Raw genomic sequence first — 19,372 nt, forward strand, 5'->3', positions numbered from 1 at the left:
AATTCCAACCACAATAGCTTTCTTGTTATTTTTTCAGTTTGTTTTAGCCTTAGGGCCCAAATTATCTTGCCCCTAGTATTTGTCTTACTTCCTGAGAGCTCTTGCTCAAATGATATTTCCTCAGAAGGATTTTCCTGCCTGCCTCACCCTGCTTTTTCTTCACTGCATTTAGAACCATCTGATATCTTATCGTGTGTTTGTGTGTGTGTGTGTGTGTGTAGTTTATATGAACACCTTTATATACGTGTATTTTACACACACACACACACACACACACACACACACACACACACAGAGGCAGGACTTTGCCTTGTTTACTGCTATATTAACAGTTCTTTGAAGGGTACCTGGCACATAATAGACGTTGAAGCATTATTTGTTGAATATTGTTAAATGTTTAGGGTGGAGACATTGTGTCTTATTCTTCCCCTTTTTTTCTAAATCCTAGAATGACAATGTTATTTGTAAAATCAATGATTTAAAAGCACATTTTCTTGCAAGTGATCTTAATGTGTAACTCTTCATACTCTTGTAACTTTTTTGGCAGGTCAGCCACGCAGAAGCTGGGGGCAGAAGTATTTGAAGAGGTCTATAATTACCTCAAGAGAGCAAGGCATCAGAATGCTAGTGAAGCAGAGATCCGGGAGTGTTTGGAAAAAGTGGTGCCTCGAGCCAGCGACTGCTTTGAAGTGGACCAGCTCCTCTACTTTGAAGAGCAGTTGCTGATCACAATGGGAAAAAAAACCTACTCTCCAGAACCATCTCTAGGCAACTGTCAAAAAGAAGCAGAAGTTCAAGTGGACAAATTTCTGTGAAAATGCATTTAACATACAAGCTGAACTCTGTTATGGGAAATGGATACAAAGGCAGAGCTCACATCTTGACTTTTAATTTCTCGTCAGAAGTCTTCTTTAGAGAGCAGTAAGCATAGCTGCCTATACTTGCAGTCCTAAGTGTTACTTGGACTATACCCTGAGATAAGCTTACACATCAAGTTTGGCTCCCTGAAAAGCATTTCTCTCAGGTGCACCCTTAGGGCTTCCAGCATGATTGAGTCACCCTGATGAGGACTGGGAAGAAGCCATGTGCTCTTTATCATTTTTAGTTGGAGGACACAGCTCAGTGCCTGACTGCCTAGGGTCTCATGGACTGTGGGCAGCCTGCCAGTGAAGGTCACTGGACCCTAGCCTACAACATGCTGAGCTGCAGCCCAGAAGCCAGACATGCCTGTCTTAGCTGACTTGTTTTTCATCCACTTTTGCCCTCCTGTGACTAACAAGCAAGATATCTATTTCATACACACATAAGGACTTGGATTAAAAATCCAAAAAGTGATTCTCTTCCATGATTTATTTCAAACTCATCCACAGATAATTGAAGATTTGTATTCAAAATAAACGTAGTTTTCATAGTTACAAAATAAATCACCTATTTTATCTTTTCCTTATGTAAAACTTTCTTATTAAATGTAACATATCTATCTTTTGATAATTATTACTTAGACCTGGTAATATTTGGCTCATTTGGTGCCTGTTATGTGTCAGTACCATGCTTAGTAGTTTAAAGGCTGTCATTGGATCTTTTTATCAACTCAAGAGAGAGAGAGGGAGAGCAAAAGAAAGAGAAAAAGATAGAGAAAGAGAGAGATGATCAGGTTGAGTAATTTTCTTAGTCACTTGACTGCAAGAAGCAGAGTTGGCATTCCAACCCAGGTCTGTCTCATTCCGCAATCCATAATCATAACCACTGTCTATCAGAATTTTCATTAGATTTGCTTGTGAAGCTTTTTAAACACAGACACATTTAAAAATACTGTTTATGAAAAAAATTATTCTGACACTTACTGAATGGCAAAAAGACTGTAATCAGGACTGTTTTGATAGGTATGAACAATAGTGCAATACAGGAGAGGCACTGGGCTTGACTCTGAAGTTTCTTTGCTGAAGCAAAGAAAACTAGAGATTAATAGCCAAGGAGCAGGATGGAGCTTGGTGGATGGAAAATATCTAAGAAGAGTATTTAGGGGTTGGGGGTTGTCTTCATCTGTTAGTGTTGCTATAAGAGAATACCAGAGACTGAGTAATTTATAAAGACAATAAGTTCATTTAGCTCATGTTTTTGTAGGCTGAGAAGTTCAAGAGCATGGCCCCAGCTTCTGGCAAAAGCGGTCATGCTCCACAACACGGCAACGAAGGAGAGTGGACAAATACGAAGACGGGAAACCTGAGGGGCGTCCTGGCATTATAACACCTGCTCTTCGGGGAAATAACCCATCCCCACAAGAAATAATCCAGCCTAGACAGCAGGAACTCACTACTCCAGAACAGTACCAAGCTATTTATGAGGGTCCTCCCCTATAACCCAAACACTTTCCACGAGCCCCGCCCTGCCCAACATCACCACACTGGGGATCAAATTTCAACATAAGTTTTGGAAGGGTCAAATATTCAAACCATAGCAGGGGGAGTCCTGCTAAACTGACTTAAGATTCCCGCTGAAGGCAGACCAGGGTGATCAGAGATTGAGGGCAGGTGATGAGGAATTTGATCAGATACTGAGGGTGATCAGCTATCAAATGTGGGGGATTCTTACTAAACTGACCTTACCAGAATTCTTGCTAAAAATGGATTTGGCAGGCTGAAGACAGACTCAAGAATGAGGCCTCATTAAAAAAAAAAAAAAAAAAAAAAAAAAAAAGAGGGCTCAAAAGAGCCTATCTAAAGTTTGGTCAAGGAGATCATCTTTGTCACAGCCTAGACCCACCCCACTCCCTTCTCTAGAACGATAAGGGGCTGCAACATATCTATTATTTCAAAACTATTGGGATGAATTTGATGCCCACAGTACTGTTATTCACTATTCTGCCTCCTGCTGATGACTGAGGAAACTAAGAGAGGTTCTTTATCTCACTGACCTGTTACCAGCAGTGCTGTGCTCCCTGCGTGATGCACTTTTTTAGACCAATGAGTCTCACGTTTAAGCATGCATTAGAATCACCTGGAGTGCTTGCTGAAGCACAGATTGGTGGATTCCATCACCAGCATTTCTGATTCAAGAGGTCAGGGTGGAGCCTCAGAATGTGCATTTCTAACACATTTCCGGGTGGTGTCAATGCCACTGGCACCATACAGAACCATTGTTCAAGATCTTTCTTTCTGTTGTCTCTCTTCTCTCCCTTTTCTTGGAACAGTGGTTTGGCTGCTCTTAGTTGGGGCTTAAGTCATCTCACATCATAGAAGAAGGTATGAGGACTTCAAAGAAGGGTCCAAAGACTTCAAATGCTTCACAGTTAATATAAACAAGTAGTGATTGGGGTGGAGTGATAGGGGAGTCAGTGTGAAAAACTTTAGAGAGCTTAATGGGCTTATTTTAAGAACAAAGAGCATAGCCACTGTACCCTAATGCTCTAAGCTCTGTGGCTTCACTTCTATCTCTGCCCAGCAACCAAAGGAACCACCCAGGTGAACCCACAGTTTTTCTAGTGCTCAAGGGTTATGAACATCACTCTCCTGAGATCCCACAACTCCCTTACACTTTGGAGAGGTATTGGGGGCTGCACAGATCTTCACTCTGCCTCTTCCCAAAGCTAACGATGCCCATTCTCACCCTCTCTCCCTGAATACTGGAGAATCATTGCTGGCTGGGAGGCTGGGGGACAGGAGCGTGTCTGTACTCTCACAGCTCCTGTGTCTGCAGCAGGAAAAGCAGACTTCAAATACTGGCTTCTCAGAATTTGGAACTTCAATGCGTTATCCAAGTCAAAATCTAGGACCCATGATTGTTGCCATGGTAGAAGACTGAAATTCAGGTTTGCTCTGGGAAACCTTGGATGATGGGAGCATGTGACCACAGCGCAGCTGAGAGCCAGCATGCAAATTGCCATCACATTGACAGGGAAGAGATCTCACCCCAGAAAATGCACACCCCAGGGCCCACATGCCCTTATGTGACCAACCAGATTACAAATATGACTGAAGAGCAGGGACCATAATACTGCCCAAGTTAATAAAAGTTGCTGAATCTTATTGTTGATGGTCTGGCTAATTTTTGTATTTTTAGTAGAGATGGGTTTTCACCATGTTGGCAAGGCTGGTCTCACACTCCTGATCTTGTGATCCACCTGCCTTGGCCTCCCAAAGTGCTAGGATTACAGGTGTGAGCCACTGCACCTGACCTTGTTGACAGTGAAAACAGAACAAAACTTGTGTGTGGGGTCCAAAGAGGAAATAGCTAGGTTCTCAAATAGTCTCTTTCACAAACAGATTCACATTCCCATACCTTTGCATTTCAGAACATGGTTCTTAGAAAACAGGTGCAGACTAAAAACAGCTTAATCTCCAGGGATTTGTGTTATTCACTCATCAGGTGTAAAAGAAAAAAGAGCTAGGAATAAATATCATTTTGAATCATAGCTCCATGCCTCTAAAGAGAAGCTCACTCAAGTTTACTTTCATTTTGTTCACTGGGGTGAAAGTGGGGAACAATATTTAACATTACTTGAAGAAAATATCTTTTACTTATCACTATTGAGAAAATGCTTTCTTCTTCAGCTGTACTCAGTCTTAGTTTTGAACAACTTCAGTGGGGGTATTAATAACTATCCAACTGCAAGATGGTGGGGGAAATGGGCTAAGGAGTTAAATTAGGAAGTTTTTTTGTTATAAAACAGTCACAGGGATGAGCAAATAAAGGGACCCTGCTAGCTTGCTGCTTTGTAAAATATATATACATATATATTTCAAAAATGCCAACTGACCTTTCTGCTTTCTATTTATGCAGAGGAAATGCCACCAGCTATTTTGGGTGATGAAGAGATAAAGCACACAAAGGAAGGGTGCTGAAAGTTAATTATTTAATGTCTTTGGGGCCGAAGCTGGAGCAAAGCTCTAGGTATAGTTGAAGAGTCCAGTCATCACAGTGGGCTCAGGGTAAAGGAGGCTGACAAATTAAGCAGTAGCTCAACAGGGGGAAATACACCATATTCCTCTTTCAAGATGATGGGTTCACTAGCTAATGTATCAGAAGGAAATGAGGCCAAGCCACTAAGGTGATAAAAGAACAGAAACAGGAAAGAGAAGAAGGTGTGGGGTTGGGAGAAGAAGAGAGGCACAGGAGGACACAGAGTAAAAAAAAAAAAGTTTTAAAGTACTTCTGCCACAGCAATGTAAGGAAAAAATCTGAACTTGATACCAGATGACTTGGATTCCAGGCCTATTATTACCATTTACTGTGTGATCTAAGGTAAGCAAGTGATTTCCTCTGAATGTGTTTCCTGTCTGTGTCTGAAGATTGCTATAAAGAATAAATAATACAATACATTGAAGCACAGGAAATTGCCAGTGTGATTCAGTGTAACGTGTAGAAGTGCTTTAAATGTCATAAAATTTTCTCAACTTTGAGGGAAAAAAAAAATCATTAGATGTACTGTCAAGCTGCCTCATCTTCCAGCATTGGAGATTCATCCCTGAAGACTTCCCTAGGTTTCTAAGATTCTACTATTACCATCCAAATGCACCCTGAAAGATAAATACTTTTAGCCATTTTCAGCTAGCACTTGACAAGAAATTACCTGAGAGCCAGCTCAGAGCTGACAGAACCATGAGGAAGACATCTCTGGAAGGGCAAGTCAGTGGACTCTGTAGACTAGCTTTGCTTTCTTTCAGTGCCTCAACCCACTTCACAGTTCATGAATCTGCAACATCACGGTGTTCATCATCACCAGAAACCTTAGGATGCTCAAGTTTTCCCTAACTTCAGAACAAAGTTCAGAAATTTGGTTTAACAAATATACATTATAAAATAATATATTCACAAATATTCATTAGGAGTACCATAGTCATTAACATTTATACAGAATTGAAAACTTGACTCCAATAGGAAAATTTTCTTTTTTATTTCATTTATTTATTTTTGAAATGGAGTCTCGCTCTATCACCCAGGCTGGAGTGCAGTGGCGCAATCATGGCTCACTGCAACCTCTGCCTCCCAGATTTAAACTATTCTCCTGCCTCAGCCTCCAGAATAGCTGGGATTACAGGGAAGTGCCACCATACCTGGCTAAATTTTTTTTGTATTTTTAGTACAGATAGGGTTTCACTATGTTGGCCAGGCTGGTCTTGAACTCCTGACCTCAGGTGATCCACCTGCCTCGGCCTCCCAAAGTGCTGGAATTACAGGTGCGAGCTACTGTGCCTGGCTCCAGTAAGAATATTTTCAAAGTAGATTTTTAGGTTTAGTTCAGGAGACAATCTTTCAACAGCTAGAAACATTCTTTTTCCTTCCCAAAATATTCTGACATTTTCCCACTTTGATAGTTTGAATTTTGAGTCCCAGTTTACCCCTCCCTATACCCCTGACTGCTGCCTCATAACTTCGTAGTTCTCAGTATTTCCCCACTACTTGACTCTGAGTTTAGCCATGGAATTTGTTTTGGCTGAGGAATATAATGAGGGACTGGAAAGATGTCGGTGCAGTGGGATATGTTCTCTTTCATCTCCCTTATCACCATCCAGCCCATCTATCATAGGGGAATGACAGAGATGGAGCAGGGCCACCTCAGCCAACCCACAGAGTAACACAAACTCACCTCAGCCACTGCAAAGCAAAGCAGAGCCACTCCAGGTGATGTATAAACTCATGGGCAAGAGAGACCTATTTCTTGCTGTATGCTATTCAGAATTTGTGGTTGGTTGTTATGTGGCATTATTATGTCAATAAGCTAAACAACATGTCTTCCTTCTCCTGACATCACTCCCTCTATTCCTTCCCAACATATTTTTATCAAATCCTTCGGCTTGTTTTTTGGAGCTGATTTTTAAAAATCTGGAGGAAGTTTATCTCCGACTAGATTATTCTGTGGCTTCTTAGAAAAAATATGGATACCCTTTTTCAAAATGCCCTAGATGAGCCACAAACTCTGACTTTCCTGGCCTTCAGCGTATTTCAAGTTAATGTGGAATAAGAGCATGGAGCCTACCTAAACCATCTCTTCTAATTCTATTGTTTGGATTTCCACTCAACATGTATTCAACTCCCATTCTGTACCAGGCCCATAATTTTGAATGATAAGAATTCACCAGAGACTTCTGCCAAGATGGCCAAGAGGGGGCAACTCTGAAGTTCAGCTCCCAGCAAATGAGATGCAGAGGGCGAGCAGACTCCACATTTCCAAGCGAGGTGCTGGGTTCATTTTGGTGGAACTGGTAGGACAGTGAAAATAGCCCAAGGAAGGCGAGCTGAAGCAGGGTGGGAGCAGCCCAGGGAGGGCAAACCGAGACAGGATGGTGTGTGTCCCTACCCAGGAAGTGCAGCTGGCCCAGAGGGCCAGGCACTTCACCCCATCAGCACTCCAAACTGGATCTTGTGCTTCCCTCATGCCTTCTGTAACCCACGGTCCACAAGAGCCCTGCTGGACTGATGGGCACCACTGGATGTTGATGCAAATCTGAGTAACAGCTCCAGACTGCTGGGTGCTGCAAGTTGTCTCCACGGACCTGGGTGGAAGTTTGGACTAATGCCAGTGGGATGCAAATACCCATCCCACAGAAAGAGGCAGAGTTGAAAGAAGGCCATAGAGTCTGGCAGGTCCCACCCCCACAAAACCCAACAAACTGAAGCCTGAGCACTAGAGTTGCGCAGTGAATACACCAGTTTGACCCCGACTGTGAAGAACAAGGTCAGGGAATGAAAGACACCTGCCATTGGGAAGGCAGCGCTAATCTCACCTGCATAAACAAACTCCAGGGGAAGACTACGCAGCAGCCTGACTGAATCTGAGGCAACACAGCAGTGCCTCTACAGGCAAAAAAAAAAAAAAAAAAAAAAGGCCTCATACAGGAGATAGAGCTCCAACTTTAACAGCAAGGTAATCTACTCAGATTCGTCCCGAAATCACCAACTTCAAAGATCAAAGGAGATAAATCCACAAAGATGGGAAGAAACCAGTGAAAAAAAGGATGAAATCATCAAAGACTAGAATGCTCTTATCCTCCTAGGGATCAAAACTCACCACCACCAAGGGAACAGAAAAAGATAATTGACAGAAGCAGGCTTCAGAAGGCAGATAAAAGCAAACTTCTCCAAGTTAAAAGACCATGTTCTAACCCAATGCAAAGAAACTAAGAAACCTGAAAAAAGATTATATGAAATTCTAACTAGAAAAACCAGCTTAGAGAAGAACATAAATGAATTGATGGAGCTGAAAAACACAGCACGAAAACATCCTGAGGCATAAAAAAGATTCAACAGCTAAATCAATCAAGCAGAAGAAAGGATATCAGAGAATGAAGATCAACTCAATGAAATAAAATAAGAAGGCAACATTAAAGAGAAAAGAATGAAAAGAAATGAACAAAGCCTCCAAGAAATATGGGATTATGTGAAAAGACCTATTCTACATTTGATCAGCATACCTGATTGTGACGGGGAGAATGAATCCTAGCTGGAATACACTCTTAAGGATATTATCCAGGAGAACCCCAACCTAACAAGGCAGGCCAACATTCAAATCCAGGAAATACAGAAACACCACAAAGATACTCAAAAGAAGAGCAACCCCAAGGCACATAATCATCAGATTGACCAGGGTTGAAATGAAAAAAAAAATCCTAAGAGCAGCCAGAGAGAAAGGTTGAGTCACCCACAAAGGAAAGACCATTAGACTCACAGCGAATCTCTCAGCAGACACCCTACAAACTAGGAGGGAGTGGGGACCAATATTCAACATCCTTAAAGAAAAGAACTTTCAACCCAGAATTTCATATCCAACGAAACTAAGCATCATAAGTAAAGAAGAAATAAAATCCTTTGCAGACAAGCAATTGCTGAAAGATTTCATCAACACCAGACCTGCCTTATGAGAGCTCCTGAAGGAAGCACTAAACATGGAAAGGAACAAGTACCAGCCATTGCAAAAACATACCAAATGGAAAAGACCGACAACACAATGAAGAAACAGAGTCAACTAACGGGCAAAACAACCAGCCAGTAACAAAATGGCAGTATCAAATTCACACATAACAATATTAATGTTGAATGTAAGTGGCCTAAATGCCCCAATCAAAAGACACCTACTGGCAAACTGGATAAAAAGTCAAGACCCGCATGGGGAGAAATGACAGATACAGGCGAGAGGACGGAAGGCAGAAAACCACACTGCCATGTGTGTACCTATGCAACAATCTTGCATGTTCTTCACATGTACCCCAAAACCTAAAATGCAATAAAAAAAAAGTCAAGACCCATCAGTGTGCTGTATTCAGGAAACCTATTTCACATGCAAGGACATAGGCTCAAAATAGAAGGATGGAAGAAGATTTACCAAGCAAATGGAGAGCAAAAAAAAAAAAAAAAAAGCAGGGATTGCAATCCTAGTCTCTCCTAAAACAGACTTTAAAACAACAAAGATCAAAAGAGACAAAGAAGGGCATTACATAATGGTAAAAGGATCAATCAACAAGAAGAGCTAACTATCCTAAATATATATACACCCAATGCAGGAGCACCCAGATACATAAAGCAAGTTCTTAATGACCTATAAAGAGACTTAGACTTCTGCACTATAATAGTGGGAAACTTGAACACTCCGCTGTCAATACTGGACAGACCAGTGAGACGGAAAGTCAACAAGGATATCTAGGACTTGAATTCAGATCTGGACCAAGCAGACCTAATAAACATTCGCAGAACATTCCACCCCAAATCCACAGAATATACATTCTTCTCAGCACCACATCACACTTACTCTAAAATTGACCACATAATTGGAAGTAAATCACTCCTCAGCAAATGCAAAAGAATGGAAGTCATAACAAACAGTCTCTCAAACCACAGTGCAATCAAATTAGGACTCGGGATTAAGAAAATCATTCAAAACTGCACAACCACATAGAAACTGAACAACTTGCTCCTGAATGATGAATGGATAAACAATGAAATGAAGGCAGAAATCAAAATGTTCTTTGAAACCAATGAGAACGAATACACAATGTACCAGAATCTATGGGACACATTTAAGCAGTGTCTAGAGGGAAATTTATAGCAATAAATGCTGCCATGAGAAACAAGGAAAGATCTAAAATCGACACCCTATCATCAAAATTGAAAGAGCTAGAGGAGCAAGATAAAAAAAAAAAATTCAAAAGCAAGCAGAAGACAAGAAATAGATCAGAGCAGAACTGAAGGAGATAGAGAAGCAAAAAATCCTTCAAAAAAATCAATAAATCGAGGAGCTAGTTTTTTGAAAAGATAAAAAAATGGGCCACTAGCCAGACTAATGAGAGAGAGAGAGAGAGAGAGAGAGAAGAATCTAATAGATGCCATGAAAAACAATAAAGGGGAGATCACCACCGATTCCTTGGAAATACAAACAACCATCATAGATTACTATAAACAGCTCTATGCATATAAATCAGTAAATCTGGAAGAAATTGATAAATTCCTGGACACCTGAACACTCCCCCAAGCCTAAACAAGGAAGAAGCTGAAACCCTGAATAGACCAATAACAAGGGCTGAAGTCGAGGAAGCAATTAATAGCCTACCAACCCAAAAAAGTCCAGGTCCAGACAGGTTCACAGCCAAATTCTACCAAACATACAAAGAGGAGCTGGTACCATTCCTTCTGAAACTATTCCAAACAATACAAAAAGAGGGAATCCTCCCTAATTCTTTCTGTGAAACCAACATCATCTTGATATCAAAACCTGGCAGAGACACAACTGAAAAAGAAAACTACAGACCAATATCTATGATGAACACTGATGCAAAAATCTTCAATAAAATAATGACAAACTAAATCTAACAGCACATCAAAAAGCTTATCCATCATGATCAAGTAGGTTTCATCCTGGGGATGCAAGGCTGGTTCAACATATGCAAATCTATAAACATAATCCACCACATAAACAGAACCAAAGACAAAAACCACATAATTATCTCAATAGATGCAGAAAAGACCTTTGACAAATTTCAACAGCCCTTTATGCTAAAAACCCTCAATATACGAGGTATCAGTGGAACATATCTCAAAATAATAAAAGCTATTTACAAGAAACCCACAGCCAATATCATACTGAATGGGAAAAACTAGAAGCATTCCCTTTAAAACTGGCACTAGACAAGGATGCCCTCTCACCACTCCTATTCAATATATTATTGGAAGTACTAGCCAGAGAAATTAGGCAAGAAAAAGAAATAAATCGTATTCAGTTAGGAAAAGAAGAAGTCAAATTGTCCCTATTTGCAGACGATAAGATTGTATACTCAGAAGATCCCATCATCTCAGCCCAAAACCTCCTTAAGCTGATAAGCAATTTCAGCAAAGTCTCAGGATACAAAATCAATGTGCAGAAATCACAAGCATTCCTATACATCAACAACAGACAAACATAGCCAAATCATGAGTAAACTCCCATTCACAATTACTACAAAGAAAATAAAATATCTAGGAATACAACTAACAAGGGATGTGAAGGACCTCTTCAAGGAGAACTACAAACCATTGTGCAAGGAAATAAGAGAGGTCACAAACAGATGGAAAAACATTCCATGCTTATGGTTAGGAAGAATCAATATTGTGAAAATGGTCATACTGCCCAAAGTAATTTATAGATTCAATGCTATCTCCATCAAGCTACCATTGACCTTCTTCACAGAACTGGAAATAAAAAACACTTTAAATTTCATATGGATCCAAAAGAGAGCCCGCATAGCCAAGACAATCCTAAGCCAAAAGAACAAAGCTGGAGGCATCACACTACCTGACTTCAGACTATAGTATAAGCTACAGTAATCAAAACAGCATGGCAATGGTACCAAAACAGAGATATAGACCAATGGAACAGAACAGAGGCCTCAGAAGTAATGCCACACATCTACAACCATCTGATATTTGACAAACCTGACAAAAACAAGCAATGAGGAAAGGATTCCCTGTTTAATAAATGGTGTTGGGAAATCTGACTAGCCATATGCAGGAAGCTGAAACTGGTCCCCTTCCTTACACCTTATACAAAAATTAACTCCAGATGGATTAAAGATTTAAACATAAGAACTAACACTATAAAAACCCTAGAAGAAAACCTAGTCAACACCATTCAGGACATAGGCATAGGCAAGGACTTCATGAAAACACCAAAAGCAACAGCAACAAAAGCCAAAATAGACAAATGGGATCTAATTAAACTTAAGAACTTCTGCACAGCAAAAGAAACAATCATTAGAGTGAACCAACAACCAACAGAATGGGAAAAAATGTTTGCAATCTACCCATCTGGCAAAGGGCTAATATCCAGAATCTACAAAGAACTAAAGCAGATTTTCAAGAAAAGAACAAACCCATTCAAAAGCGGGCAAAGGAGATGAACAGATACTTTTCAGAAGACATATATAAGTCCAACAAACATATAAGAAAAAATGCTCATCATCACTGGTCATTAGAGAAATCAAATCAAAACCACAATGAGATACCATCTCACACCAGTTAGAATGGTGATCCTTAAAAAATCAGGAGACAACAGATGCTGGAGAGGATGTGGAAAAATAGGAACGCTTTTACACTGTTGGTGGGAGTGTAAATTAGTTCAACCATTATGGAAGACAGTGTGGCGATTCCTCAGAGACCTAGAAATAGAAATTCCATTTGACCCAGCAATCCCATTACTGGGTATATACCCAAAGGATTATAAATCATTCTATTATAAAGACGCATGCACATGTATGTTTGTTTCAGTGTTGTTTATAATAACAAAGACCTGGAACCAACACAAATGCCCATCAATGATAGACTGGACAAAGAAAATGTGGCACATATACACCATTGAAGACTATGCAGGCATAAAAAATGACGAGTTTGTGTCCTTTGTAGAGACATGGATAAATCTAGAAACCACCATTCTCAGCAAACTGACACAGGAACAGAAAACCAAACATCGCATATTTTTCACTCATAGGCAGGTGATCAACAATGAGAACACCTGGGTAAGGGAAGGGAACAACACTCACTGGGGTAGGTTGGGAGAAGGGGAAGGGAGGGGCAGCGGGGCACGGGGAGGTTGCGGGGAGATAACACCAGGAGAAATGCCTGATGTAGATGACGGGGTGATGGAGACAGCAAACCACTATGGCATGTATGTACCTATGCAACAGTCCTGCAGGATGCAGGATGTGCACATATACCCCAGAGCCTAAAGTACAATAAAAATAAAAAATAAAAAGAATTCGCCAGGCAAATAAAGGGGAGGGAAACATCCTGCAGCAGTGAGGAACACAAACGTGGAAGACACAGCCCTATACATTCTGGGAATCTTAAATCCTTTGGTGCTGGTGGAACATAAAATATGAGAGTGATAATGTCAGGTTTACAGAGAAGGGGATGGTAGCCAGCCTCGAACATGACTTCCAATGATCCCCACTTCTGGTATTCATGTCCTGTGTTAGATCCTTCCCACACTGCCTCAGGGGCAGCCTGTGTGACCAACAGAATAATACAGAAATGATGGTGTGTGACTTCTGAGACTAGGTCATAAAAGACATGGATTTCATCTGTATCACTCACACTGGAGGAAGCCGACCAACATGTTATAAGGACATTCAGGCAACCCTATGGAGAGATCTGTGAGAGAAAAAATTGGGGCATTTTGCCAACAGCCAGCATCACCTTGCCAGCTGTGTCAGTGAGCTATGGGAAGCATATTCTCCAGCCCTAGTCAAGCCTTCATTTGACTACAGCTCTGGCTGACATCTGAACTAAAACCTCATGAGAAACCCTGAGCTAGAACCACCCACTTTTAATTCTTGACCTACAGACACTGTGAAATAATGTTTTTTGTGATGGTGTTAATATATTTTACAATATATTTCAGCAATACATCACCAATACAGAAGACAAAGCTCAGATATATGCTGATACATTTGCTCTGCTGTGTCCTGTAATTAGAGGCAGCCACTGCAAAGTTACTGATGAACATGATCTTTAGCTGTATCATGGCACTAGGTGGAGAGCAGGTTTGAAGAGAGAGACTGGAGGCAGGACAGAAAGGCAGGAGGTTTGTCCAGATGAGAAAAGATGAAGGCCTGACTTGCATCTGATGACGTCAAGACCTCCTGAGGGGACATAAAGAGAGAGAACTGAGGACTGACTAGATGGGTCGAGGGGTGATGGAGTGGTCTGTGAGGACTAGCAGTTTTACAGCATGCATGATTGGGCAGGAGATAGGTCATTCACAGAGCTGTGGATATAGGAAGAGATACAAATTGAGAGATGGGAAAAATACTGAGTTCATTCCTGGGTGTTTTGAGTTTGGGGAGCGTATGGGGGTATTCATTTAAAGAGGTCTAGGTGGCCAGGCACGGTGGCTCATGCCTGTAATCCCAGTGCTTTGGGAGGCCATGGTGGGCAGATCATGAGGTCAGGAGTTCGAGACCAACATAGCCAACAAGATGAAATCCCATCTCTACTGAAATAGAAAAATTAGCCGGACGTGGCGGCAGGTGCCTGTAATCCCAGCTACTCAGGAGGTTGAGGCAGGAAAATTGTTTAAACCTGGGAGGTGGAGTTTGTGATCTCAGTAAGCTGAGATCAGACCACTGCACTCCAGCCTGGGTGGCAGAGTGAGACTCTGTCTCAAAAAAAAGAAAAGTCTAGGCATGGAGCTTCGGGTGTCTGAAAAATTCTGCCCTTATAGTGTGAATGGATCTACTTAATGAACTCCGGATAACAGAGCAGTGGATAGCTTTGATGCTATACCTGCAAATAGCCAGTGTTACCTTCTAAAAAATGTACCTCCTTTAAGGCTCCTGAATAGGACTTTAGATTATGTGAATGTTTAAAAATAATAAGCAACAGCATCTAGTACTTTCAGGAAGTCACTGGGGAAAATGACAGCCTCTAGCAGATAGCTCTCTGCTGGTGGCATCTCCTCCCCATTCCCACTAGGGTATATTCTTCTAAATTAGTAGTTCTCAACCTTGGCTCTGCATTCAAATCATCTGGAAAATTTTATGAGGATTAAGTGGAATGGTTTAAAAATAACTGTCAGATGGCAGATGTTTGCTGTTGTTTCCTTCCTGCCTAAAAAGTGAGACTACACCCTTACCTCTCTCCCTCTCCTGAACCAAAAGGGATTCTCTCATTGAAAGAGTTTTGTAAAAGGCAAAACTTAATTCAAATGTATGTATCTCTAAAATATAACCCTTTTAAGAAACAGCCACAATACTATCGCATCTCAATGATCCATAATTCCTGTATATAAAATACCCAATAGGATTCTCTTGTCCCTCACTATTTGAATTTTTGTTTGTTCAGATTAGAATAAAGCCCAGTTGCTTTAATAGATACGTCTCCTCGATCTCTTTTAATGTATAAATTCTACCATGTTTATTTTTCCCTTCTAATTCATTTATTAATGAAAACAGGTCATTTTTCTTGTAAACTTTCAAGTCTAGATTTACTGATTGCATCCTCATGTATGTTTTAAGATATTCCATTTGACCCAGCAATCCTATTACTGGGTATATATCCAAAGGATTATAAATCGTTCTACTATAAGGACACATGCACATGAATGTTCATTGCAGCACAGTTTACAATAGCAAAGACCTGGAACCAACCCAAATGCCCATCGATGATAGACCAGACAAGGAAAATGTGGCACATATACACCATAGAATACTACGCAGCCATCAAAAACGATGAGTTCGTGTCCTTTGTAGGGACATGGATGAACCTGGAAACCATCATTCTCAGCAAACTGACACAAGAGCAGAAAATCAAACACCGCATGTTCTCACTCATAGGCGGGTGTTGAACAATGAGAACACATGGACACAGGGAGGGGAGCACTACACACTGGGGTCTGTTGGGGGGAAATGGGAGGGACAGCTTGGGCGTGGGGAGCTGGAGAGGGAAAGCATGGGGAGAAATGCCAGATATAGGTGATGGGGAGGAAGGCAGCAAATCACACTGCCATGTGTGTACCTATGCAACAATAGGTACATGTTCTTCACAAGTAACCCAAAACCTAAAATGCAATTAAAAAATTAAATAAACAAATAAATAAACTTTTAAAAAAGTTTTTCATTTGCAGGCCAGGTGAGGTGGCTTATGCCTGCAACCCTAACATTTCAGGAAGCTCAGGTGGGAGGATAGCTTGAGGTCAAGAGATGTAGACCAGCTTAGGCAATATACTGAAACCTCATTTATATATACATGTATTTTAAATTTTTTACATTTACAGAAAAATTGTGGAGATAGTACCAGGAGTTCCCATTACTCCACCTAATTTACCCTATAATTAACATCTTACATTATTATGGTACATTTACTATAATAATGAACCAATTTTGATACATTATAATTAGTCAATAATCAACCAATTTTGATACATTATCAATCAAGTCTATACTTGATTCAGATTTCTGAATCCACTTATTAATCATGTCATGTGTCCTTAGGCTTCTCTTTGTTGTGAGAGTTTCTCAGAATTTCATTGTATTTTGTGATTGCTATGACTGAATATTTTCATTCACCCAAATTCATATGTTAAAATCTTAACTCCCAATTTGTTGGTATTTGGAAGTAGGGCCTTTGACAGGTGATTTAGATCATGAGGGCAGGGGCCTCATAAATGAGATTAGTGACTTTATAAAAGAGGTGTGTACATATCTACAAATATTCCCCTATGTAAACATATGTACCTATATTAAGCTAAACATAAGTTAATACTGATGTCTCCAACTCAAATTCACTATTGCATGGATCATTCTAGTCTCTTCCTGATATTTCAAAAAAGGGCACCTTTACATTTCTTATAACTGGTATAGGTTGAGATTCAAGTTCAATTTTGTGCAAGAAAAATTAATAGAAAGTGAAGGATTCTTCCATCATGAAGTGCACAGTAATTGGTTGGTTGCCTTTTCATGATTTTAGCAACCAGTGATGATCATTCTCTAGGATCCATTAATTCTTTAAAGATTTTTTAAAATGTAAAATTTTGATTGGCTCCTTGATTAGCTAGAATACTTATAACAAAAGTTTCCTCTCATCAACTATTTAGTAACCCTGAGGAAGAGCCCATATACAAAAGGCAGGATAGGCCGGGTGCAGTGGTTCATGCCTATAATCCTAGCAATTTGGGAGGCCAAGGCAGATGGATCACTTGAGGTCAGGAGTTCAAGACCAGCCTGGTCAACATGGCAAAACCCTGTCTCCACTAAAAATATAAAAATTAGCCAGGCGTGGTGGCAGGTGCCTGTAATCCCAGCTACTCAGGGAGGTTGAGGCATAAGAATTGTTTGAACCTGGGAGGCAGAGGTTACAGTGAACCGAGATTGTGCCACTGCACTCCCGCCTGGACAACAGAGCAAGACTCCATCTCAAAAAATAAAAATAAATAAATTAAATTAAAAAGGCAGGATAAGTGCTTAATTGTTTTTCTGATTATTTTTAAAACGAACTGGTTCCTTAGCATCCTCCCAGACTGACCACAGAGCTATTTTTGGTTCCAAGTACCATTATGAATTTAGAGCAGCTTTTTAGATACATAGCTCAGCCCTCTATCTGCAGCCTTGAGTCCTGGGCATTCTGCCTCAGGACAGTGAAATGGGGGATGGTTGGTGAGGGTGGGGAGGTAGGGCAGAGGCAGAGAGGGATTTGAAAGGGATGGCAGGGTTGGGGCTCTTACCGGCTTCCATATTCCTTCATCCAGAAAAAGCTCTGGTTTCCAAAGCATTAATTCCTATATCGCTGTTGCTTTGATTTTTATGGATTTCCATGCTGCCTTATAAATAATTGAGTACATCTTTAAAAGTCTCCTCAAGCAACCAGGAAAGAAAGAACAGCCTGAAGATCTGGAAAGGGCATGTTTAACCCTAAATCCTTAAAAGCAGCTAATCTAGGAGAGAAGGTCACCTTTGAAATGCTGGGGAAAGGAGTAGAGCACCTGTTCTCCACCTTGGCTGTTCCCTGAAACACCTCTGAAAAACCACGTTATGTCCCTATAGTACCTCCACAGATTCTGATTCAGTTGGTCTGATTGGAACCCTTAATATGGCAGTTGCTATAACGTTTTAGAGCAAGATGACTCTAACATTAAGCGGGGGCCATTTCCAAGTCCCCAGCATGATAGGCTAACAAGGATTGTGTTACACCTGTAGGTTTATCACCTTCATCTGGCTGTCTCATGGAAGTAGTTGATATCTCTGCCCTGGAACTCAGAAGATTAAGCTAGGAATAATGATGCCCAACAGATGTCATCCCTGCTTGACACACGGGGGCCTTGATGGATGTGGCTCAGTTCCAACCCTTGGGTCTTTAACATGAGACAGAGCACTGTGCCCCAACCCTCGACTCCAAGAATGGCTACATTTACTTTCTGCCTGGCACCGTTCTAAGTGCTTTACATATCTCAACATCCCTGATAGGTTGGTATCATCTCCACTTAACAGATGAGCTACTGGGATCTGAGAGAGTTAAGTGACTCGTTAAGGTCAAAAGCCTATTTCTGGGTGGATCCGGACTCTCCCACCACACGCTGTCACTTACAGGCTGTGATTTTATGCCCAGCCCCTCTCAAAGAGCTGCCTCCTGCTTTCTATTGCACAATCAATACCGACACCTGGTGTAAGGGCGCTGTGCGGCGTGGGGAAGGCCTGGCCTGAAATGAGGTTTCCTGCATCTCAGCACCAGGCCCTTGTGGTAGGGTAACCCAGCCTCCTTCACAGCTCAGAGGTCTGAGGGTGTTGGAGGGAAAGACCAGAACGCCTAGGAGGCTGCTTCTACCTCTCACCCCTCCTCGCTCCCAGTCCTGGGCCGCAGGGTTCACTCACAGCTCCGTCCGCCCCACACTTCCCCTGAAGATCTCACTGCCCTGTGACTTCTCCATGTGCCACTTCCTGGGCGTCACACCCCCGGGATCAGCTGCCCACTGTCCACGGCCACCCCCATTCTTGACTAGAACTGCATTGATCACTGCCCACCCTTCTCCCACTCTTCCCGTCTCAGCAAATGGCACCACATCCAGGAAACTCTTGACCACCACCAGCCCAGCGCTCCCCCTTCGCGCAGTCACCAAGTCCCCTCAGTTTCACCACTCAGGACAGTTGTCAGACCCCGGCGCCGCGCCGTCCCCGTCTCCCTAGGATAGGCCTCGGTGTGCGAGGCCGGCCCTGCCTCATTGCCTCCTAACCCCGACCCAGGCCTCGTGCTTTGTGCGCCACCGGACCCAACCAAAGCCCGTTATTGTTCCTTTGGCTCCCAGCACTCAGCCGAGCGCCCCAACCCTTCCTCACCTCCTGGGACACTCCAGCTGACTCCGGATTGTGACGCGGGGGTGTACGTGCCAGCCTCGCTCCAGGTGCCGGGCGCTGCCACCCCT

At 41.8% G+C, this 19,372-nt stretch overlaps 1 protein-coding gene and 1 long non-coding RNA gene across 4 annotated transcripts in view; one reads left to right on the plus strand and one right to left on the minus strand.

Moving 5' to 3' along the window:
- Window positions 1-2,700, plus strand: part of NEK11 (NIMA related kinase 11) — a 292,126-nt gene extending 289,426 nt beyond the window's left edge. For 2 of the 3 annotated variants that reach the window (XM_010335819.3, XM_039480351.2), the window contains exon 16: window positions 548-2,700. In XM_010335819.3, coding sequence (XP_010334121.2) covers window positions 548-815 — 268 coding nt within the window. In that variant the 3' untranslated portion in view covers window positions 816-2,700. The remainder of the gene's footprint in view (window positions 1-547) is intronic. The other variant, XM_039480352.2, reaches the window with a different exon arrangement.
- The window catches only part of LOC141585572 (uncharacterized), a 77,061-nt gene that overhangs the window by 45,502 nt on the left and 12,187 nt on the right, over window positions 1-19,372 (minus strand). The window lies entirely within an intron of this gene.

The sequence above is a fragment of the Saimiri boliviensis genome, chromosome 9 (genome assembly GCF_048565385.1).
Source record: "Saimiri boliviensis isolate mSaiBol1 chromosome 9, mSaiBol1.pri, whole genome shotgun sequence".
Lineage (NCBI taxonomy): Eukaryota > Metazoa > Chordata > Mammalia > Primates > Cebidae > Saimiri > Saimiri boliviensis.